This window comes from Triplophysa dalaica, chromosome 12 (genome assembly GCF_015846415.1).
Source record: "Triplophysa dalaica isolate WHDGS20190420 chromosome 12, ASM1584641v1, whole genome shotgun sequence".
NCBI classification, from domain to species: Eukaryota; Metazoa; Chordata; class Actinopteri; order Cypriniformes; family Nemacheilidae; genus Triplophysa; species Triplophysa dalaica.
Genome location: NC_079553.1, coordinates 9,637,069 through 9,660,984, shown reverse-complemented (window position 1 = coordinate 9,660,984; position 23,916 = coordinate 9,637,069). Strand labels below are relative to the sequence as shown.

The 23,916-nt window shown below is 39.3% G+C and overlaps 2 protein-coding genes across 3 annotated transcripts; both read left to right on the top strand.

Moving 5' to 3' along the window:
* Positions 1 to 157: 157 nt before the first annotated feature.
* LOC130433395 (protein shisa-6) lies at positions 158 to 13,755 on the top strand. 2 transcript variants are annotated; one of them, XM_056763239.1, is made up of 7 exons: positions 158 to 613; positions 695 to 809; positions 5,397 to 7,496; positions 8,248 to 8,399; positions 9,200 to 9,265; positions 9,348 to 9,536; positions 10,171 to 13,755. In XM_056763239.1, exons 3-7 carry the CDS (start codon positions 6,700 to 6,702, stop codon positions 11,064 to 11,066), a joined length of 2,100 nt encoding a protein of 699 aa, XP_056619217.1. In that variant the 5' UTR covers positions 158 to 613; positions 695 to 809; positions 5,397 to 6,699; the 3' UTR covers positions 11,067 to 13,755. The 2 variants fall into 2 exon arrangements, with proteins under 2 accessions (XP_056619217.1, XP_056619216.1); XM_056763238.1 differs by having other exon boundaries at positions 158 to 809.
* A 380-nt stretch (positions 13,756 to 14,135) lies between these two features.
* On the top strand, positions 14,136 to 22,748 carry si:dkeyp-69b9.6 (uncharacterized). The gene is made up of 3 exons (XM_056763333.1): positions 14,136 to 15,029; positions 16,051 to 18,947; positions 19,068 to 22,748. Exons 2-3 carry the CDS (start codon positions 16,913 to 16,915, stop codon positions 21,455 to 21,457), a joined length of 4,425 nt encoding a protein of 1,474 aa, XP_056619311.1. The 5' UTR covers positions 14,136 to 15,029; positions 16,051 to 16,912; the 3' UTR covers positions 21,458 to 22,748.
* Positions 22,749 to 23,916: the final 1,168 nt, after the last annotated feature.

Sequence of the window (23,916 nt, the reverse complement as noted above, 5' to 3'; positions counted from 1 at the left end):
CCTCTTTCCCATAACCAATTCTTTAAGGCTAAGGCATCAAGATTATTAGAGTCACAAACAAAATGACATCGTTGCTATGGCAACCGATCGGTGTGTTTGTGTGTGTCTGTGTGTGTGTGTGTGTGCCCCCCTCCTCACACTCTCGCTCACAGTCACAGCATATTGCTTAGCCAGCCATAATCGCAGAAAGGATAAGTAGTTTGAGAAACGAAACACTTGAGCGATCGGGATCTCCACGTATCAGTCTCTCATCAACGCCGTCTTGCGAAACCAATAAACGTACTATTCAGCGCAGCGGACCGCCGTGAGACCACCCGCCTCATTCCTCCGGTGTTTCGTGACAGAGTCGGAATGTTCTTGCGTGCACATTTTGCAGGTTGAGTCGATTGACATCAACGCGTATCGTTTCGGTGAACACGAGAGAAATAGTGGCAACAGGCATTTTCTTCATCTTGTTCATTTTTCTAAGCGAATAAAAAATAACCAGGGACGTATTTTGGTTAGCCTACGAAGGTAAAAGGTCTCACCTGGAATACTTTCACAGAACTAAATTAATGAAGTATGAAGCAAATAAGTTGAGCAGTGACTGTTGCCTTAAAGCATGGAAACTGGGGTAGGTGAGAGGAAAACCTGGAAAGAAATTAGTCACTACGGAGGTTGTTTTGTTAATAAAGGAAGTGTCTAATATCTCTAGGGGGGTGCTGCAACAGTTTGTGGGAATAACACAATTTCTCAGCCATCATCGTCGCGCACAGATGAATAAGATTTGAGACGGGAGTTGTCGTGAGGCTCAACACAATTCTGTACAGGTAAGTCACTCAAGTTGTACTTTGTCATCTAATCGTCTGAACAATCGATGCCCGTGTCCATGCTCGTGCTTTTTTCGATGGCTCTCTGTTGTTGAAGTTCCTGATCCTACTTGAACATTAACCTGGTTCGCATGAGCGCGACATGCTCTGTCATGAAAATACTTAAGAGGTCACATTTGATGCGTTCAATTAATTAGAAGCGACCGGAGGAAGATGTTCACACATATGTAAGTGCAAGGTGGCTACACATCACCCTCCGTGCAAACATGCATTCACGCCTACGCAGACGGCCATTCATTGCTCTCTCGCTGGTTGTCATGTCCACCTACTCACCCTCGTGCGAATTACAGGTCCACAATCCGCAAGAGACACGTCGATACACGAAAATCATAGCCTCGCTTTTAGATTAACAAGTTATGAGAAACGTATCGAAATAATGTGAAATGTGGTGTCTAGACTAACAAAAGTCTGATTGGATGTGGGTTGCGCAGAGGACTTAAGTGCGTTTCATGCTGTGTTTGTCTTTAAAGGTATGATGTGTGGTGTTACCTTATGCTGGAACCATTGACTCATAGATTGACAGGATCGATCTGTACCAGTAACTCATAATCCATGGTTATATATTCAGGCCTACACAATTTAAACATGCACAACATTATTGTGGGAGATCGTGCCATAGGTTTAAAGATGACATAACTGTAAAGATAATAACTTATTTAAAATGATTTACGTACAGCAGCATTTTTAACATAAATTACATAGTTGATTCTGATTGATTTAAGAGAGTAAAAATAATTGCCATCGGCAATCCAGTTGAAGGCATTTTGCCAAATGGTGTTAAATAATTAGGTGAACTCTTATTCAAAACAGACTAGCAGGTCTATAGTAGCCAATTACCTCTCCAGTGTTAATCATTTATAATCAATTATATTACTGTTCACTTTTCAAAAAGATGGGTTGAGGGTCATCGATTTTGTTTCTTTTGTAGGCATCTATTACAACATTTCTCACCACATTTAAATGAAAGCTTAATGATATTTGCTTTCAAGAGTCACCAAAAACAACCCATTTTTTATTTACAGCCATATAAATAGCAAATGGCCTGCAAAATATTTTATGTATGAAGTCAGATTTTTAGGGGTTGCTGCACCTTTAACAAAGCCTTCCTTTTTTGCTGTCTTTAATTCTGCTTATGTGTAATTACATGCTTGGCCTTCTAATGCATTCGGATCTTGAGCTACAAAGCAAAACATGGTCCATGATGTACATCGGCCTTCACCTTGTATTAATTGAATACTGTGGAGTTTAGACCAGATCTACAAAAAGGCAATATATTTGATAAACATAGAGGAGATGATGAAACTACATAAGATTTGGGATGTGATGGACTGCCAGGCACACAAATAGCCCCAAGTGAGATGATCTGTGTCACAGGGGTGTAAAGGAAAAGGGCAAACTATTCTTCTATCAAGAGGAAAGGGGGAGAAGGCGGTCTATTCATCCTATCTATCATTTTCTTTCTCCTTCACTCCTTCTATACAAGTCTGAACTACTGCAGTGCTATTCTGAGAGAGAGTGAGCTGCCTCAACCCACGCACTGAATATCACAGAGAGAGAGAGAGGGAGGGTGATAAAGAGAAGTCGAGAGAACATTCAAAACAGACATGTTTTGCAACGGAACTACAATAAAAAACCGAGAGAGTGGCAGGATTTTATGTTATCAGATTTAAAGATGATGAATTGTCTGTAATTCCGTCGTAAACTCGCATTTCATGCCGTTCTTGAAAGTTTTTGCGAATGCGCCACATCTTCAGTGTCACATCTCTTAGAAGTCGCCCACAGTGCCTTGCTGATTGGGTGCCGTGTTCAGGAAAAGCTAATCCAGTTTATAGAGACGCATACTGTTTCACATAGACGAGAAGGTGTTGAAATGGCCTACGCTTTATTATGTATATGCAAATGAGAGGTTACTGTTTTAATCGCATAGACTGTTATTAGGTTTATTCCCTCAAAACTGTAAATGGCTCATAGATCAGCACATGAATCATACAGCAGCACAACTGTTAAGATCAGTGTTTCATGCATGTGCAAAAACTAAAGATGCACTGAAACAAAATTTCTCCACCGATAGCGATATTTGCCAATACAGATTCTGAAGATCAAATTAATATTTCTGTATGATATATATTATTTTATTATTTATTATTTATATTGATATATATGATTATTAATATTGAATATCAAACTGGTAATGTTTCTTAACATTTTCTACGGAGCACAAGTTCATTGCATTTTCCTGTTCCATTTTGATTGACAGGATAAATCTGCCCTCATCATTGCCTGTTTTTAAACTATCTGCTGATTATGTGAAAAATTGCTTTTATCGATAGATAACTCTAATTGCCTGATATAAAGGTGCATCTCTAGCAAAAACACAAGAAAAACATTCTTTCCACATCATGCACATCACCACATCAAGTCGAGTTAAGTCTGGTGCCCATTGCCCTGTGTCCATGAAAAATCCTTTTAGATGCACTTTGGCTGTTAAATGCTTCCATTGTTTTTATGATTCAATATTGAAAATGGAGGTAAATACACTAAAATAATTTGTGTTAATTATCAATTTCACCAAATTGCTTGTCTTTTGGGTGGCAGTGACTCTGAAGGGTAATGGCTTTGATTCGGCGTTTTCATGTTTGAGATATCAGTCGAGTTTAGAATGCTCAGGAGAGTTGCGTAATATATGTGTATTTAGTCACTACCATGTTTTGTGCTTTTTTTATCTATAACCTGGAATGTAAATTCATATGAAGAAAATTAGCAGAGCTAATTATCTAAATATTCCTGTAGCTGTTTTGGCAGAGCATCTTAAGGATCGTGGGTTCAGTCAAAGGGAACACACATACTAAAAAATAACTAAACTGTACATAAATGATATATTTAAATATCATATATCATATAAATATCATATATTTTGCTTTCCTGTAGCTTAGGGGTAAGAGCATGGGGCTTAACGATGGCAAGGTTGTGGGTTCGATCCCAGGGGATTGCACATACTTAGAAACATATGTATAGGATAATGAAATGTAATTCGCTTTGGATAAAAGCATCTGCCTAATGCATAAATTTAAATATATAGTAAACAAAAAAAAACATAAATGTAAATAAAATGTTTTTTCGTCATAAGAGTGATTATTCAATATTTTTTTATAGAATTTTATGTTTTATGTTTAATTGTTGCAAGTATCTGTTTTTTGCCGGCAGATTGAAATATGCAAATCAATCCAGATTTAGTGACGTCTGTGCCTGTGATGTGTGTTATCTTTCCTCGATGGCATTGAACATGTCTGAACTATAGATATATTACATATAGTTCACTTGTTTATATACAAGTGTGTTTTGTATTTGTGGAATGTGTTTTCTGTTCTGTATTACAAGAGATGTTAGTATTCCTTTACGATGTGCGCAAGTCTACTGTCTGCATGTGTTTTACCGTCTCTGTGTTTGGTGTTAGCACTGTATGTTCCCGGTGTTGTGTAGTGTGTGTGCTGTGGACTGTATATGTGAGTGTGTATTAGTAAGTGGTGTCACTGAACGCTCTCCATTCTCTTCCACCCACTCACTGCACTCCCACTTACACACACATACACAAAGCACCTCTCCTCTGTCATACCTCTGTCTCTGTGCATTTCTGCTACGCTGTGCTCAAATTGAAATCTTTCTCAAAATTCTTTCTTTCTTTTTATTTGCTTTCTTAATGTTTTTTTCACAGTCCTCAACTATTGCGAAATATAAAAAAGACAGGTGTTGATTAGAGCTATTAGAAGTGACAGAACAGCTTTATCACGACACTGTCTTTTTAACTTCCTCACAAACATTCTGACACATAGGGCTAGTGTCAGGAAAGCAGGATCTCTCTCTTGCTCTGCTCCCGCTCCCCCTTGTGCAATGCATCATGCTATGCTCTCTGAAAGGAACTGATCACTACTTGTTCAGATCATTGCTACCATTCACTTTCCTCAATGCTTTTTGATTCATGGTGACTTGTAGTAACACATTAGACAAATGGTCATCATATCATCTCGTCTTCTCTTTCTTAGATGGTGACGTCAGAATTAGCAGCTGCGCTGTGTGTAACAGTACAGATCCGCATTATGTTTAAGCTCATACTGAACGAATAAATATAAAATTCTAACTTACATTTTAATATCTTTATTTTCTAAGTTTAGGTAGTAAATGTTTATCTAAGGTGTAAATGTTAGAATACATGTAAAAATTACTGAAAAATAATTATTTAAATTAAAATAATAATTTAGACAAGACGTGTATGTCGTATGTGGCAAATGGTGCAGAAATTGCTAAGAGCACAATCATAATGTCTGGAGACAATAATAAACTCCTGCAAGAATAATGAAAGTGTACATACTCACTGCAGAATCACCATTTAGCATTTTTTTGCCTGTCCCACCCATGCAATAATTCCAATAATGATCTAGAATTGTGTAGACTTTTACATTGATTACATTAGTTTTTATGTGGATTTGTGTGTTGATGTATGGTAACAAGTTTTGTGTTCATTTTTTTCAGAGGTACATCTTTCTATCGTTGAACACTCAATTGTCAGTGGATTCCAAGACCAAGCCTACCAAAATAGAGAGGAAACAGCCATGTCAACACTGTGGGAGTTTAAACCATTTCATGAAGACATACAGCAAACAATTTCAGACATCTCTCAGTCTCTGTGAAAACTGTGCTTGTCCTTAAAGCAAATCTCATACTGGGATCAGGAGGTTTACATGTAGTGACTGTCCTTGAAAATAGTCGTTGTGAAGATAATCTTGCCTTGCAAACCTTGTCCTCCCATCTTAAGTTTATTGAACTCTCTCCAATAGCCTAAATACCTATACATCAATAGGCATATTTATTGTGCCACAGGTCATTTTAAATTTGCACATGAAGCGGTTAAATGTTTACATGCTGAATGAAGAAATTACTATTTATTTTAATTTGATAATATAGAGGTGTCAATGCCAACATTTAGAGAAACCGCTTTACAAAATCACAATGATTCCTCACCATAATGTCCTAAGTGACTCAAAGGAGTTTACCGTGCTGAGTAGTCCTTTTAAGACGTAAACAAGTGCAGTTAAACAAAAAGAATACCAGTACTTTTTGATTTAGTAGGTTTTATTTTTCACCAAGTGTAAAGAAATAGTTTATGCTCAATTTTAGACAAAATCAGGGAGCTTTGCAGGTCAGGGAAATTTGCCTAAAGACATAAAGTGCCATTGTTGAATGTAAGGAGTGCCAAAACACAAAACAAAAGAAGGCAAAAATTACATGCGTTTACATTTTTAAGATGTTTACATTTGCCCCTCTCTCTTAAATTTATATTTCATTATAAGAAGTGCCAAAACAAAGGAATTTCCGTAAATATAATCACTACAGCTTAACTGCCTTCATGTGTTATCTAAACTATATACTGAGTAATAGAAGAAACATAACGAGAGAAGCCATTTCTTCTTTGTCGGTGGATATGTAAAAATGTAATTTTTTTGACGAAGATCATAAAAGGGAATATTTCCCTCCGCCTTGTTAATACTTGCAAAAATTTTGACGTTGCCTGCTATTAATATCGTTGCCATTTTCTCTTATAGGCCTAACTTTTTCTGTAACTACATGGTAAATGTAGGCACTGCATGTTAATATTGAGAGAATGGTCACCTTGAAGCTGAAAGCAAATTTGCTTGTTTTCGTCTCACACTGTCTCTCAGTGTGACAGTTTACAGAAGATCCTCAGAACAGAAATTTATTTGAGACTGTTTTGATATATACGTTGGAGGGCTGCTACAAGAATATTTTACATATAGCGTCGAACGGCCTGTTTTTTATGTTCCACATTCTGCGGCAAGTTGAGTCAGTGAGAGGAAATAGCAGCGTTAGTCATGTAAAGATGATGCCCACCTTGGAAGCCCGAGTGCGTGTCATCGTTCTCTTCCTGCTCGTCGCTTTCCCACATATCACTTTCTCAGCGAGCGTCCCCGGCCCCTCAAGAAACACACCAAATGGGCCCATTACCATCAGCCCGGTGCCCAATCCCAGAGCTCAGGGAAGGGGCTTTCTGTTCCCGCTTTCCAAAAGCGGTGGAAACCTGCGAGGGAAGTCTATGAGTCGTTGGCCAAAGCAGCCAGCTGGAGCAGTAGAAATGCCCCCTATGGCGCTGCCTCAGAAAATGCAGCCAAAGAATGTAACGGCCAACGCGCTGGAGCCCCCTTTTGAAGGAGCGCACATAGCTCCACCTCCTCGCAAACTTGTGGAAGTGGACGTGTGCCGGGGTTATTACGATGTCATGGGCCAGTACGACCAAACTTTTAATTGTTCCAAGGATGACTTCATTTACTGCTGTGGAACCTGCCATTACCGGTTTTGCTGTCCGGATCGTTCCCGAAGATTGGACCAGAACCCCTGCAACAACTACAACTCACCAGTGTGGGCCAATACTTCCCCCCCAGCAACCAGGCCACCACCGCAAACCCATCCCAACCAGAGCCGAATTGAGCAGAGCAACAACACCGTCTATGTGATCGGTGGGGTCATATCGTTCACAGTGGCAGTAGCCGTGGCCATTAAGGTGGCGTTCCACAAGGCATCACGACAACCTAGGAACAGAGAACTCAACATGCCCAGGTGAGAAGAAACAACCAATACTGGTGATGTTCATGATGAACATGTTTTTTTTTGCAATTCACCCAGGACTTTTGTTACATTTTTTTAACAAATAACACAATAATAATTTAGTAAATGAAAAATGCTGCCTATATTGGTCGAAATTGTACAGAGCCTCCAAAGGGACAATGGCAAAAAAAGCATCAACATCAAAAGCATACAGTTTTTATGGATATGTTGATAAAAAAACAATAATGCTGTGGGTCCACTAGAGCATGCACACAAACACCATACAATATTTAACGGGATACTTGAGCCAAAAATGAAACTTATTTCATTATTATTATTCACCCTTCATGTCATTTTTAACCTGTATGACTTTATTTTGCTGCAGAATACAAAATAAGATATTTGTAAGAATATTGGTCACTAAGCAACACTGGTTCCCATTGACTTCCATTGTATGGACAAAACCACTGAAAGTTTCTCAAATTATCTTCAATTTTGAAGGAGTCATACATTTGCATAAATAATGAGATTTTTTTATTTAGGGATGATCTATTTCTTCAATATGTGTATGGTGATGTAGTAGATTTTAGCCAGTCTGGAACTCATGAGACACACACTATGGTTTAATATAACAAGCTAAATGACACACTTGGCTTCCTGTTATCCATATGGACTAATAGTGAGCATGTACAATTATTGACAGATGAAAATGGAAGCCTTGTCTATTCTCTTGCATAACTATTTCTACCATCTTTCCTGTCAGGGCTCTTGTGGAAATGCTGCGTAACCAGTCGAGTCCAGTCCAAGAGGGAGAGAGAAACAACAGTGTAGCTATAGGAAGTGGAGGAGGAGAGGGGACGCTTGGACGCCCTTCCAAAAACCTTTATCCTACCCTACAGAGCAAAGATAACCGACGTAAGACTATTATTTTCATGTGTACTCCTTTACTCAGGTTATCTATGATTTATGATTAATACATATTTTATTAGTAGATTGAAAAACCTGTTAGCCACATGTCAGCTGCTATATTCTCAACCTTAACACCCTGGGTCAAATATTTAAAAAATTCAGTCGGATCGTGTTTTTGGATTATGTGTCATGTAGAGTTCCTTTCAATGTTTCCAACTCAGCTTGTGTTTTGTGAACGAGAAAAACAGTCATAAATTCAGGACAAGAGAAAAATAAGGGGAAGCAATAGCCAAATGATGAAAGGGCATTTGTGAATTATTTAGCATGTAGCTGTATATGATGGCATTTGATCAAACAGACGGTGTAACATTTACAAGACATTGTGGACCATATAGAAAGGCCTAAGTAGGGCAGCATTTAGAAAACGAAGTGTACTTCATAAACATATTAACATAACTATTGGTAATGGTGAATTATTGTTGAAAAGGACATCTCTGGTAAAATGCGTACACAAGTTTCATTCAAAATTACCCTCGCCCATGCCCATCGATACAGCAGTCAGTCACAAACTGGATGGTCAGATTTTATAACCTTTGGTTAATTTGTGCAGAGTATGGTTTTTAAATGAGTTAAATGAGTTGCATGCTTTAGTTTAAAAATAGTCTGTGTGACTTGTGTGAGGGCAGAAATAGTGGTTGCACAGTAGGATATTTATTGTTTGGAATAATTCACATCGTAAGAAGGTTTGTAAACATTGTTGGAACTGACACACATACTTTACCTTATCTTGTTATTCTCATTAAAAGTGGGAAATCTGCAGCATAATTACATAAATACCACAAGCTCCAGCCCCAAACATACAGCCACCATTGGTAAGTAAATTAAAATAGTAAAAACATTAACAAGGTTTGAAATACCGTTAACATCCATTATTGTTGATACGCGTTGTTACAGAACGTGCACCTCGCATGAACAACATGCAGATGGCCACTGGTGGCACGTTGAAGCCCAGCAAGCATACGAACGCCATGAAGCCCCAACCTTCCTTTCATCACTCTTTACACAACCTGGCTCAGCTGCCTCCGTCTTATGAAGCAGCTATGAAGCCTGACATGAACAGATACTCTTCTCTTAAGCGTTTGGGTAAGTGCTGGATTAGCAAATTAAGTCATATTTTCAAGGTTTACATTTTATGAAGTTTTGAAAGAATTACATAAGGTTTGTATGGTTACCTTTTTATTATATCCCAACTAACTAAGGCATTACAATGCATCACAACCAACATAGAGAAAGAATGGACTAATATTAAAACAGTGTGAAGTTTAGTAATGTTGTGATTTGAAGGAGAAATTACCTGCTCACTGTTGAGGGTGTCATGTGGGATATTTAAAGCAATGTCTGTGTTTTTTAATTGGAAAACTTGGGAGATGTAAATGTTTGTGGAGGTCAGTTTAATGAGGGCAAACTATTGCAAGGCAACCGCAATCTGTACGGATGGATAAGGCCTTAAGTCCTTTCTCTCAACTAGACAGCAGTGAAAGTATGAGTTACAGTTGGAGGATAAGAAAGTTTGGCACAGATGAAGGTTATACAGGTACAATGACATCAGCCAAAATAGGAAAGAGCTCAGAAGAAAATATTGATATCATTATATGAATTAATATGCATAATACTGGATTAGAAGTTGAAGATTTTTTATTAAAGGTCAATTGTCTTATACCACATGGAAAATGTCCATATTACCTGTTTTGAAATAGATGTTTTCCTTTCCCTACAGAGAAAGGAGGATTGGAGGACTATTCAGGTTACTGTACCACGAAACGGAGGCCCAATAATGCCCCTCCATCCTTTCATTCTTCCCAGCACCATCTTCCCTGGGGAGGTGACTACACACTGGGTGGTCGAGGCACACTTCCCACCCATGCCACTCGCCCTCGAATACCTCATCCTCAATCTGCACCAAGCCACACTCCAAATCCTTACCCTCTAGATCCACCAGAGACTAAGCAAAACCAGAATTACGACACACTTTCCAAACCACCACGCCGAGTAAAGTCAACGGACCAGCTCCTTGCCCTCGCTGAGGGAAACACCTTATCAAGACTCTCCAAGAACCAGCAGCACCAGTACTACAAATCAAAAAACTCCAATAACCAGAATACCCTGCAGAAGTCCAAGGAGAGGCAGCTTATGTCACCAGATCATCTAGAGGAGGCAATGGAGTATGGCAGCAGTACAAGTGGGATGGGGATGGGAATGGGTGACTACACATCTGGAGGGGGCGGCGGGAGGGTTCCCACCCTTCCCCGCGTGAGCCATCAGAAAGCTCAGTCGCAGCAGAACGTTTGTGCAACACCGTCGCTCGACCGCCATCACATGATCAAGATGAACTCGCACCCGACGTCGGGTCGAGAGCAAGAGCGAAATTCCGCAGCGATGTCAGGTCACCTTGGAGGAGGCGGGGTTGGAGGAGTGGGATGGAGCGACATGCCAGGAACAGGGGTTGTCATGGGAACAGGAACTCTTGGCGGACACAGTGCCAGGAGGCTGGCATTCGCAGCTAAAAGGCAAAATACCATTGAACAACTTCACTTCATCCCTGGTGCCGGAGGAAGTGGAGTGGCAAGTAGCCAAGGGGTTAGAACAGGAAGCAAGAATGAGGTTACTGTGTGAGCAAGCTAGAAAGGCTATCGAGAGATTTAAGGGGGAATGGAGAAGATATGTGAGGGATAGACTGCGTGAAGAGTTGGAGGATGGTAGAGACACTGTGGGAGAGAGAGAGAGAAAGTGGGCGGAAGAGGGAAGAAAAAACGAGAGACGAGAAAAAGGAGTATTAAGATGTAAAGGAATCAGAGCAACAGAATTTGAAGGAGGGGGCCACGAAGTGAGACAATCTAGATTAAGGAAAGAGGATCGGAAAGAGCCAACTGGCATCATATTTTTCACAGATATATGTTGTATATGGTGGCAAATTCATCGAATGAGATTAGGTAACAACAGTCCGATTTGATAGAGCTTCAAAGTTTTCGTGCTGTTTATGTTCATGAAATTGCCGCTATAAAATTGCCATATAATGATTATTTATATGTGTAAAGTTTGCCTATAACCTATTGCACAGAATATCAATAGAGCGTGATATAAATTTCACACAAGGGACAGATGAACTGAAACGGTATTTTTTTTTATATTTGAGTCATGTTTTTACACTCAAATATTGTACATTACACATTTCAGATATAGCTGCTATGGAGCCATATATTCAGAGAACACCTCTCATCTTATAAATATGATGGAAACTTGTGGAACGTATGCACAAGAGGAACCGGTTAATCAAGGAGCGATAACCCAAACTGATTTATAATGTTATTTACATATGGACAAACGAGAATCAATGAGGGGGAAAATAATGTACGTCAAAATTAAGTGGACATTATGAGGAGAGGAAATCAATAAACTGTCAAGAATTCATTGAACTTTATAATGAAGTTTGGAGAAAGAAAGCCTTACCATAAATCACCTGCAACTTATTCAGTGTGAATTTAACATGGATGTACCAAGGGAATTGCTGTTCAACTTTTTTTCTGAAAAAGTTTGTTCTTCTGCAGATTGCTTTGGACTATCAATGAAAGCCATTTTGGGACACTGTGGGCAGGAAAAGCCCGTGATGAAAACCAAGAGAAATGTCTGACAATCATCTTTTTCGTCATCCTAAAAAAAGACTTATTAATGATCAATGGCACTTTGTTTGGATTCTGAGCCACCACTTTCTACAATGTTCAAGTGTAGGGATTTGTGAGGGAGGTTCATCACAAGAGACCCTGGACTAGCAAAAGCACAAGAATAATTCATTTAGACCAGATCCCATAATGTTGGGTACATGCCCGTTTCTACTCTTTTTAGGTAAAGAAGGCTATGTGTAGACAAAAGGTTCTCTGTCGAGAACACCTTAAGCTATTAAATGTGGATCTGAGGAGAAAACAAAAGAGGAGTAAGGGCACTTTTAATTGTATTTTATGTTAATATTTTGACATCAAATCAGTTTATATCATGGTAGTCTCATTATCTCGCTCAGGTGTGTAGGCATTTAAATGTGCATAAAGCAAACCTCCTGGACTGCTTTTTAAATCTCCATGATGAAGCCATGTGTATATGCTGTTAAAACTGAGACTCTGAACAGACTGAGAATACAGGTGTGCCAAAACAACTAACCTGTATTTTCATATCCGCTGTTACTGATGTATTACCTGATATTTTCACACCCAATAACGCTTTTCAATATTAAGGGCTATACCACACACGCGTTAGTGATACATACTATGGCTTATTCATGATAACTTCAATTACTTATTAATGTAATAATTTGCAGAAAGACATAGTTCGCAATTATTTACAAAATGTAAATCTTGGATCGGTCCTTTACTGAATGATTCTGACCTCTGAAAAAAAGTCACCATCTCATTCAATTTACAAATTAAACATTATCATAATCAGCATTATCATACAAAGTAAATGTACAAACTGACCGTCCATTTGTCATAGATTTTATAACTCTTGGTAAAATTTCATTGTAATAAAGTATAAGCTACAGGCCATTTGCATATTATGACTCCAAGTAAATATGTTCAGGAGTAGTTTATATTACATCCGAAGAGGATCGGTGGTAACGTTCATTTAACTTTTCACTGGAACTAGTGTGTATCTTAATAAAATAGGAATAAAACATAAGGACAATCTTCCTAACAGCTCTGTAATACTTAGGTGTTTGTTATTGTCATTACTATGACAGTTAATATTATGGTTATTGGTGATTTATTCTTGTTGTTATGGTTATCTTATGATTATGATGGTGATTTATTTCCTCTGTGGTTTTAGTGTTTTAGAGTGGTTTTTGTTTTATATATCTTTCTCATGAAATTCTTTTGAAATTATGAGTAGAAAATAGAAGCACAAACTTTAAATCCACTCATTTGCCAATTCTTCGTGCATTCCTAAAAATGAGGAGTGCCTTCAAAACTTCTTAGTGTGATGTCATATTGTAATTGTTCTGAGCCTGCAAAATGTCATTCCGTGTTGCAGAGACATCACAATGGGTTTATAAATGATGTCATAGGTTGTTTGTTGTATGTATGTAACTGAATGTCTTATTTTGTTGATTAAGTAAAATATAAAATTTTTAAAATGTTTATTTCAGGGACGATTAGAATCAATTTAGTATTTTCTTGTCATAAAAAGTCTGTAGCAATGTCTGTTCAGTTTTGTATTCACAAGCCATAATTGTGCAATGTTTATGAAATTTCTTAAAAAGGCTCATCACTGCAGAAAATAACAAACACTGGATGTAAAAATAAAGCCCTAAAGCGTTTTACAAGGTTGGTAGCCAACAATGGAATGTGCATTGATCGCACAGGCAAGCAAGAAAACAAAGTACATAACGGTTTAAGGATGTGGAAAAGCAGAATACCTGTTTGAGTAAATCACTTAAAAACAAGGTTAAACCCAATTATGTTTACATTTAATTTACTATTATAACAAATGTCCTTGAGACAAACATTTAATGAATCCCCATCTGAAGTTCCATGCTGTTCATCTTTGTAGAATAAAATTAACTAATGAAACGTTTGCCTTAAATGTCAGTAACATCAGTAACATACATACACACTTGAATTATGAATTGTATAAACTTGTACACCTGTATTCATTAATTTTTATTTATTAATCATTTTTTTAAATCAGCTTTTATTATATGATTGATGACAATCTTATGCGAAACATCAGGAAAAAAATAAGGCTAGGAATTCCAAGGCAGCCATTTTGATAAGGACCAGAATGAATTTGAGCTGTGAGTTTGCGATAAAATGGCCACTATAAGACCTCGTAAAGTAAAAACATGAAACTACAAGCAATAAAAAAAAACGAATGAACAAAAGAATGTATTATATTATATTTTATAATAATATCCATCTAGTTGAATGTCGAATGTATCCCGTAGTCCTGAAATAGGTTATTGCTAGCTCGCTGACAACAAAATTGACCACCACCACCATACACCAAAACGCTTGTTTAAACCGAACGCTAAACGCATTCAATCTAACATTAAATGACGTAATCAGAAAGGCGCGACTCCTATTGTTGTTATGAGGCGTAGAAATACAAAAAAAATCGACCATTACGTGTTAAATGTAACAACAAATCTCGACAACAACATAAACACAGTGGACAGAAGTCAGGGTAGCCGGAAGTGTAAAAAAGTCCGGAAACGACCAATGTTGAACGCTCCCACGTCACTCGTTCCTATATAAAACACCAATATAGACCGTCCAAAATATTTTAGCCGACAAAAAGAAAACCAAAATATTAAAAAAATAACAACAACTAAAAAAACATATGTCGTAATACGGTTTGATAAAATATGCAAAGGATATAACTACGATAAGTTCTTCAATGTGAGAGACGCTTGCGGTCTCATGCTACGATCCCAGCACAGTTGCAGTGGAGTCCGCTAGTTAGCTGTAGCTAAAAGGCTAACCATTGGAAAACAGCGCGCAGAGCTGCTGGGGTGCATGAGCGAGGGGGCAGGGTGGGAGAGAGAATAGCAGGCCCCGTTCATCTTGACCAGGCTAAAAGATGGATGCATAGGTAAAAAGGCCTATTTTATTGTCTCGACTTTATTGCCATTATAATGCATATAATTGGGCAACATTAACGACTGTTTAGCTCCTACAGTATCGGGCTTGCTGTTGTTAGGTCGCGCATCATATAACGTTACTGACTGCCAGCTTAACTGAGCCCCTTTGCTTTATATGTTGTATTAGCCAGCTGTTTTGCATGCTAAAATGTTACACATAGCAACAGCGTCCATTAATGCGGCGAAGATCATTTTTCCAAAGTATAACTGACATTTTATTTAATTTTCTTGATTTGTAGACCATTTTCCTTTACTTCTTTGAGTGTATCCAAATGGACATTTTCTTCTCTTCAGTGATACGCGGTGCATTCAAAAGATAATAAATATGAGAAATTCACCTTTACACCAGACACACTGCACTCAGCATTTTCCGCACAACTGCTAAACCAATGTAATATGAAGTGATATGAAACACTCGATTAAATATAAGACGCGTTTTAATATGAGAAAATTGCGTAAACATTTTGGATATGATTCGGGCTGTCCAGTTTTATTTTCGCGAACCTCTCCGAAAACATTTTACAGTAATTTGGTCTAGTATCAGATGTGAATAGAATTTGAAACTATTGCTGTTGTTAATTACATCTTTGCAAGAAACGAATATCAGTTGAGCATGATGGCTGTTTATAATACTGTCATTAAGATGTGGTTGATTTATTAGATGTAATAGTATAACACTTTATAATAAACATAAGAATAAAAATACTATTTTGGACAGAATTGTTAATGTTTGTTATTTTTATTTTTCTGGTCAATGTTAATTATTATCTACAACAACTTTTCTACTATCAGACTTTTCCTTGAATAGGCCTATTGCAGTTTTGTGTGTTGAAATAGCTGAAATGAGTTGTTATTGCTGTTTTTATTATTATTATTATTGTGTTAAGGTGAGCTTGTTTTATGTTTCAAATGAATTGTATCAGTCTTTGTGTAAAGTGGGTAATTTAACACATCACTCTGTTTTTCTTGCAGTAAGGAGAGATACAGAAAGGAAATTGTTACAGGTCACGAGAATGGTGAAGGAGGATTTTGCTTTCAACTATGAAAAAGAAAATATGGAAAATATATTAACTGACACAAGGAAACCAAGATTTAAGCCACTTTTCCCAAGAGTGAATGAAGAATGTATAAATATTGATTGAAATGAAGTCCATGGAATGTGGAGGATCAATCCAATTCTAGTATGATCATGAACTGAAAGAATGTAACCATGCAAGTGGAATTAGTTTTTCACTCTAAGCAAACTACATGAAGCACTTAAATGCCCTTCCAAAAATGTGAACATGAAATTGTCACATTTTTCTACCGTATTTTTTGCACTTTTACGGCACATTTGTTCTTAAATGTTGATACCTAAAGTGAATTATTCGATGTACCTGTGAATATATGGAATCCATATGAACTAAACAATATAACTGGGATTATGTGGAATTCAAGTGTTGAGACTAAGTGGAGTCGAGTCTGTTCTTTCCACAGAGTGACATTACCAGCCATTAAGAAATAAAATACACATTTATGGCTCCAAACACAATGAAGACAGTTTTATGCAGAAATGACAAATTCATGACACAATCAATAGAAAAATGTCTGGACTGGACTACTTGGCCAAAAAATTGAAAACAGGGCATTATTTTAAAACGAAATAACTTCAGTAGCATCAAAAGTACTGATGAAATTGAAAGTGAAGTGCCAGCCTACTTGTGAGGTTGCTCTGTTGTTAATATTGCTTCTGCCTTTTCCAACCACAACGCATTAAAAACGCAGTGAAAATATTGTTGCTCCTCATAGAGCAGAAGGTGTTGCCTTTGTGCACCAATGTTTTAGTGACTGGGAGATGTACCAGTTTGGAAAATACAATGTGGACATCATAGAGATGCTGAGTGGACACCAGGCCCATCAGTTTAAAGGTCTTGGATTAGAGCGACAACTTCAACACCAACAGCAAGTGCAGCTTCACCAACACCAGTTACAGCAGCAACAACAGCAGCAAAGTGAAACGTCTGGGTCACTTTTTTCAGGACTAGGCTTAGGCCCATTACAAGGATCTAGAGGCAGTGCGTTTTCAGATTCTGCATCACTTTTTGCAAAAATGAGTGCACCTCCCCCACCTCTGCAACAGCAATCTCTTTCATCTTCCTCTCAGAGTTTAAGGAAATCAAGCAAAATGTCTGGTGGTAGTAGTGGTGGAAGTCACGTGAGTGGATATCCCCAGTTTTTGCGCTCATTTCATCCAACTGAGGCAGCCCTTGCACAAGAGCAGCTGCACTCAGGAGTCGGACGATTTGATCATTTTGCCAGCAGTAGTGGAAGTGGAGGACTGGTTTCATCTGTTCCACCGCCCCCACCCCCATTGCATTCTGGCCTGTCAGGACCTCAGGCGTCCCCTGGGCCATCTTCCTCCTCCCCATCTCCATCAAGTTCTGTTTCAACCTCCATTAACCCTCCCAGTAGTAATGCAGTGACTACCTTAGGTCATCAGCTGGCAGGATCTCAGTCTGATGCCCGGAGCCTCCATCAACAGTTTAGCTGCATGTTAGCGGCAAATCAGTATTTCCTGTCTGGAGTACCAGCTAATTCCAGTCTCGAACAATTTTTAGTTCAGCAAGGCAGTCACAACCATCTTGGTCTTGGTCTGGGCCAAAATGCATTAGAGACAAGTTCAACTCTTGCACCACCTCCTGTTCTTCATTCTTCACACACCCATGGTCATTCAGCCACTTTATCACAACCCCAGCAGTCAACGCCACAGCAGCAACAACTGCCATCTCACACCCTGTCTCACCCTCACTCGCATCCCCACCACCCACTCCACTCCTCCCAGTCCTCTTCACTTGGAAGTTTCGACTTTCAAGGAATCCCAGTACTTTCCTCCAACCAGCTGGCATCTCTGATGCAACAGGAAGCTGGTTTACCCCTTCCTCTACCTTTACACCTTTCTTTATCTAAAGAGGAGGGAAAAGTGGATAGTACTGGAGGAGGTGGAAGTGGAAGCAGGCGGAAGAAAGCAATGGCTGGCTACTTGCCCCAGAGAAAGAATGATTGCAACAACAGCAGTAATAGTCACAGCTCTGAAAACCCCAACTCCAACAGTAGCACATCAGGGGGGCTCAACCAGGATAATACTGCAGGCATGGATGGAGGTGGGGGTGTCGACTTGTCTGGTATTAGTGGAGACCCTCCTTCCCACCTAACTTCCTCATCCTCCACCTCTGTTGTCTCATCATCTTCTACATCCGCATCAGTCTTAGTGACAAATGGCTCTAAAACAGAAAACCATGGTTCCATGCCACCTCAGTCTCAGCCTGGACAAGAACACCTTTATCAGTGTGGAGAGTGTGGCAAAACTTTCACACATCTCTCTAGTCTGCGCAGACACCTTCGAAGTCATGAATTAACCACAGCTGGCACAAGTGGCACGAGACGTAACATTATAAACCCTGTGTTGCATCCTGCTGATCCAACTATTCCACACTCTACTCAAGAGGCATCAGCCTCATCTTCGTGTGCCAGTCCTGACAAGACGTTTCGTTGTTCAGAGTGTGGCAAAGGTTTCAAGAAAAAGGGTCACCTCCTTCAGCATGGTGTTATACACTCCGGGGCGCGGCCCTATGCGTGCACAACATGCAGTCGTGCTTTCAATCGTCGTGAGTCACTCACCCGCCATGAAAAGATACATGAAGAGAAACCATTCCGCTGTCCAGCTTGCGGTCGCTGTTTTCGGGAAAGTACTTCCCTTTTAAACCATGCAGCTTCAGGTACCTGTGGAAAGTCAGGACGTACACCAAGATCTAAGCATGAAAGAAATGTAGTTGAAAGCAAGAGCAATAAAGCTGGGGGGTCCCAAGATGGAATAGCAACTAATGCAGCGGGTGAGTAACGTATAGCGAAGTGTATATTTTTAGTAAACCCAATCAAAGTCAAAACTTTCATTAGACTCTGATGTGAAAATTTGTGTGCATAGCATTATTACTGTTTAGTCTGTTGTGCAGGTTCTTACCGGAGCGATGGCTTCACTGATGACTACAAGGACCAACGCTCCCAAGGGAATTTGTACTCTGGAACGTCTTCATGTAGTGGTGGCAACATGACAGGGCCTGCACTTAGGAAGGCACCCTTAGCTCCTACTCTGCATCCACACCCACCAAACCAAAACCAGCAACATCATCACCAACAGCCACATCTCCCACTTTCATCTCTGCTGGACGATTCTGAAGATGACGTCACTAGTTCGGTCAACAATGCCATTTCTGCCATCACTGCTGCTGCAGCAAATTGTATGAGCAGTGATCTTTCTCATAGTGGAGGAAGAGGGGAGGATCGAAGGGACATCATTGGTGGTTTGCTTGGAGGTCTGGGTCTCGGGCCCCTTAGTTCACCTAGTGGTCCCTCATCCACATCTGGTCTGGAGAAGTCCTACAGGGCTAACGCAAGCCAGAGTACAGCGATCCTCAACCAGCAGCTAAATCAGCAGGCCCCTCTTGGAAAGCCCAAGCGCCCTCGTAAGCCCCGCAAGAAAAAGGAACCTGGTGCAGTCAGTGTTGAAGCTCCTAAAAGACGACAGTCCACTCACAGACCAGGAGAGCCTAGTGGAGATATTAGACCGTATTTGTGCAGTGTCTGTGGTCGAGGATTTGCAAGGAGAGAAACATTGCGAAGACATGACAGAATACACACTGGAGAAAAACCTCACCATTGTACTGTCTGTGGCAAGTACTTCAGAGAGGCATTTCATCTCAGTAAGCATCACACAGTGCATACTGGAGAGAAAAACTACAAATGCATTCTTTGTGGTAAAGATTTTGGATATGCTCAGAGCCTTAAAAGACATGGCAAGCTACACCAGAAAGGAGAACTGGAAGAAGTGCCAACAACACCAGGTGGGGAAAACCTTAACAGCTATACGTCATCTGGTGGCAGCTTGATTCAGGGTGGTCAGGGCAGCTCTTCGTCATTCTATTCTTACGTTCAAGACATCAAACCGCAGACGTCAAATGCACAGCCCCCTCCTAGACTGTACACATGTGCTATATGCTGGAAATCATTCCGGCATCACTTTCACTTGACTGCACATCACCAAACGGTGCATGAGGGGGGTGGTGAAAAGCTGTTTTCTTGCGAAATCTGTGGAAAGGCTTTTGCATACTCAAACAGCCTTACAAGACACAGGCTTTCCCAGCATGGTTTAACACGGAATGGCCAAGCAGTCGCTCAGAGGTGCACAGGGGAAGACAGCAGTGTCGGAGGTTCAATGTCCGAAAACGAAGCTGCTACAAATGCTTTGCTTCAGCTTGCACCATCAAGTAGCTCACATGGCGAACAGCAGTCTCATGGTGGTATTCTTCACAGCCAGACTCCACCACAACCACAAGCTGGCTACTCACCTTTCTTCTACTTGCCTGATTCCAATACATCGCACCCTTCCTCATCCAATGCCTCAACTTATTCCCATTCATTGCCCTCAAGTTCCACAGTGCCTCTTCTTTGTAACCATCAGCAACAACACACCGGGGTAAAGGGTGAGCCCATTTACCAAACTGGTCACGGGCATACTCTTAATACAAACTTACCAGTAAATCCACTTACCTTGTCTCTATCAGAGCCACACCATCAGCACCATAATCCCCGGCAACATTCGGCTGAGATTCAATCTACACACCACTCCACTTTTCAAAGCCAAGACGAGCTGAGGAGACGGAAGAAAAAAAAAAAAAGACGGGAAGAGAGAGAGGAGATAGGCTACAAATGGACCCCCGCTGCAAGAGTGGAGAGAGAACAGTTGGAAGTCTCACTTGGGGAAAGGCAAAAAAATGAAAGAAGGAAACTACCAAGGCGGACAAGCAGAGCAATTCACAGGACACACAGCAAAATTAAGGAGCGCATGGCTGTGCTTGTGCGAATTCGACGAGGACGTGAAGGGAGTGCTGTATATGAACTGGGCGTTCCAGGTGGACTAAAGCTCAACCGTCTGCGTTCTCTCAAAATTCCTCTTAAAAGAAAGTCATGCCCCCTTTGTCTTGGACCTACCTTCTCACAACAAGCAGCACTTAAAGTTCATATAGCAGCTAGACACTGTCCCAGAGTAAGTGGCCTTCAGCATCGTTTGCGATGTCCAGTTTGTGGAAAACAGTCTCGCAAGTTCCTCTCAGCCCTTATTCACAGAAGCTCCCATTTAGCCAACAGAGCATTTTCTTGCAAACATTGCCCCTGTCGTTTCTGGAATGCCATGCTCCTCACAAGGCACAAAAAGGTGTGCCGGGGAACTCTGGACAGTTTTAGACGAGATAGGGCTCTTTGTGTGAAAGTAGTGATGGGATCAACCTACAGAAGGTTTGAGTGTAAAGGGAACTCTTCAGCACTGCATATGGATTACAGTCAATAAACATTTTCTATGTTGAGGTGGAGAGGACATACATACAGAGTGTTGGGATTTTCATGATGAAAAGAAATGTTATTGGATTTTTCATGTACTCATTTAGTCTTTGACTTTGTGTATGTTATGTGAGCTTCTTTTTCTCTTTCAATCAGTACATATTCTCTTGTAATGTGGACCCCTAAAATGATGACCCTCAACAAACTCACGAAAGATTCAAAGGCATTGTAATGAAACTTTTAGCAAATTTATCTCCTATACCACACCACTCATCTGAGATAACACTTTTGTTAATATTGAAATTACCCTTCTGTACTTGGCTGGCAATAGATAAAGTTTTAGTGATTTGACTAATATTTTGCTTTATCCTAACAGTTGGCTATACCGTACTGTTCCTCAACAAATGCTCTGTAGAATTCTTTTGTCTTTAATATATATTGTGTTGTTGATGTTCAGCAAGTGTGGAGATGTGATTTTTTTATGTAAAAAGTGCATTTAGTAGTCAAAGAATAAAAGAAGGGTCCTATTAAGGTCCAAGTGTTTTGTTTAAAGAAGTATTTAAACGCATGTTGGACATGGATGTCCATGTGTTGAAAGGTCAGTTTGAGTCTGTGGACTCTGGTGGTTACATGACAACAATAATTAAAAATGTACTCGCTCTTAATGGATGAATCTAAACGAAACATGGTAAAGAACAGTTTATAACAAAAAAAATGTGTCCCATAATTTGCCCTGTTTTGAACCATTAATTGTTTGAAAATGAATACTAGCAGTATGATAGTTATGCCGGCACTTAAAAATTCAGCATAATTTGTCTGAGGACAAAAAAATGTATTTATATGTAAATTGACTTATTCTTTGCCCTAAATTAACTTACCAAACCATTAAACCATACCAAATTGAGACAATAAAAAAATCACATTTAATTGGTAGTACAGCTTAGCAATTATGTATAGAGTAAGAAAAGGAAAGAAATAAGTGTACTGTATTGTAAATTGTGTCAACATTTTATTGTTTTTTAAGCAAAATTATCTTTCTATTATAGATACACTTCAGGTAGAGTGATTGTAGGAGTTTCACTTTAGATCAGGTCTTGATTAAGTGTATTAACGTGTGACAGTCTGTCCACTTGCCAACTATGATCTTAACCCATGTACTTTTACTCACCTTTTATGTAGAGATGCCAAACTACATAGCCTCTTTTTCTGTTAAAGAAGTAATAAATGCGTTTCTATCACTTTATTTACACATAAGCTGTTTGTTTATAAAACCCAAGCATTTAATAAAGTTTTAAAATATATCCTCATACATTCTGTGCATATTATTTGATGTTTGTTTCCTGATTTAGTCATTATTTGAAGGTATGTTTTATTGTACAATATTTGTACATTTGCGGGACAACTGGATATGAAAGTCCCTTTAAACATGTCCTGTTCTGTTTTGACCTTGTTTTAATTTCCAAAACAATTTCCAAAAGTGGTGACATATTTTAAGGGCTGTAAACCTTAAAGGGACAGTTCACCCATAAATTTCAATTCTGTCATCATTTACTTACACTCTTGTCATTTTAAACCTGTATGACATTTTTCTGCAGAAAACAAAGAAGATATTTTAAAGAATGTTGGTAACCGTACAACAGCGGCACCCATTCACTTCATTTGTATGGACACAAAACCAGTGCAAGTCGATACCACCTTTATTCGGTCACACACATTTTTCAAAATATCTTCTTTGTGTTCTGCGGTAGAAAGAAAGTCGTACAGCTCCCTATATTATCCCTAGGTGTTGTGTTTCACAGATAATTTAGCAATGTATTCAATGCGGTCCATTAAGGTGTGTTTTATGCTCTCACTTTTTCCATATGTTTCTAGGTTCTCCCAGGTAAAAACTCAGGTGCTAACACCTTTGTGTGCCATTTCTGCTATAAAAATTATGTTATCAATTACTCATTCTTATGTATTTCCAAACAAAACCATACACGCTTATTTCAGCGGAACACAAAATTCTGAAGCCTGAAACTGCTATTTTCCATATTCACCAGATGGTGGCAGCAGGGGATCCTATGGAGTTTCAGGAGTGCACCTATCAAATAGATTTAAACGCAGCTTGTGGGAGGAAAAACAAGTACACTGGGTGCTAGTGTGCGCGTGAGGGGAGGCATGAGAGGAATACTGGCCTACTGCTTTTCAGACAAACAAAACAGGAAAGAGTGATGGAAAAATCAACCGTCCGCACCAGATGTCTTTTAATATTTTGGTTGTTTGAAAACCAGTGATTTCATTAGAATGCCTTTATTAATACCACTTTCTGTTTTTAATAATCACTGAAAAGCACATAATGTAACAGTTCATTTTGCAATAAATTAATCTGGAATAAGCATTATAATACTTTCAAACTCCCATGAGGCTGGGTTCACCAGGTTCAGCCCTGAGCAAATTTGTTTCCTTCATTTCTGAATCTTTTGTGGG

What these genes read in the sequence shown, in the direction of transcription:
- LOC130433395 (XM_056763239.1), top strand. Translation starts at nt 6,700, where the DNA reads ATGTTCCACATTCTGCGGCAAGTTGAGTCAGTGAGAGGAAATAGCAGC. An exon ending in ACAGAGCAAAGATAACCGAC is followed by an intron (nt 8,400 to 9,199) that starts GTAAGACTATTA and finishes TCTCATTAAAAG; the next exon opens with TGGGAAATCTGCAGCATAAT. An exon ending in CAAACATACAGCCACCATTG is followed by an intron (nt 9,266 to 9,347) that starts GTAAGTAAATTA and finishes GCGTTGTTACAG; the next exon opens with AACGTGCACCTCGCATGAAC.
- si:dkeyp-69b9.6 (XM_056763333.1), top strand. Translation starts at nt 16,913, where the DNA reads ATGTACCAGTTTGGAAAATACAATGTGGACATCATAGAGATGCTGAGT. An exon ending in AATAGCAACTAATGCAGCGG is followed by an intron (nt 18,948 to 19,067) that starts GTGAGTAACGTA and finishes TCTGTTGTGCAG; the next exon opens with GTTCTTACCGGAGCGATGGC.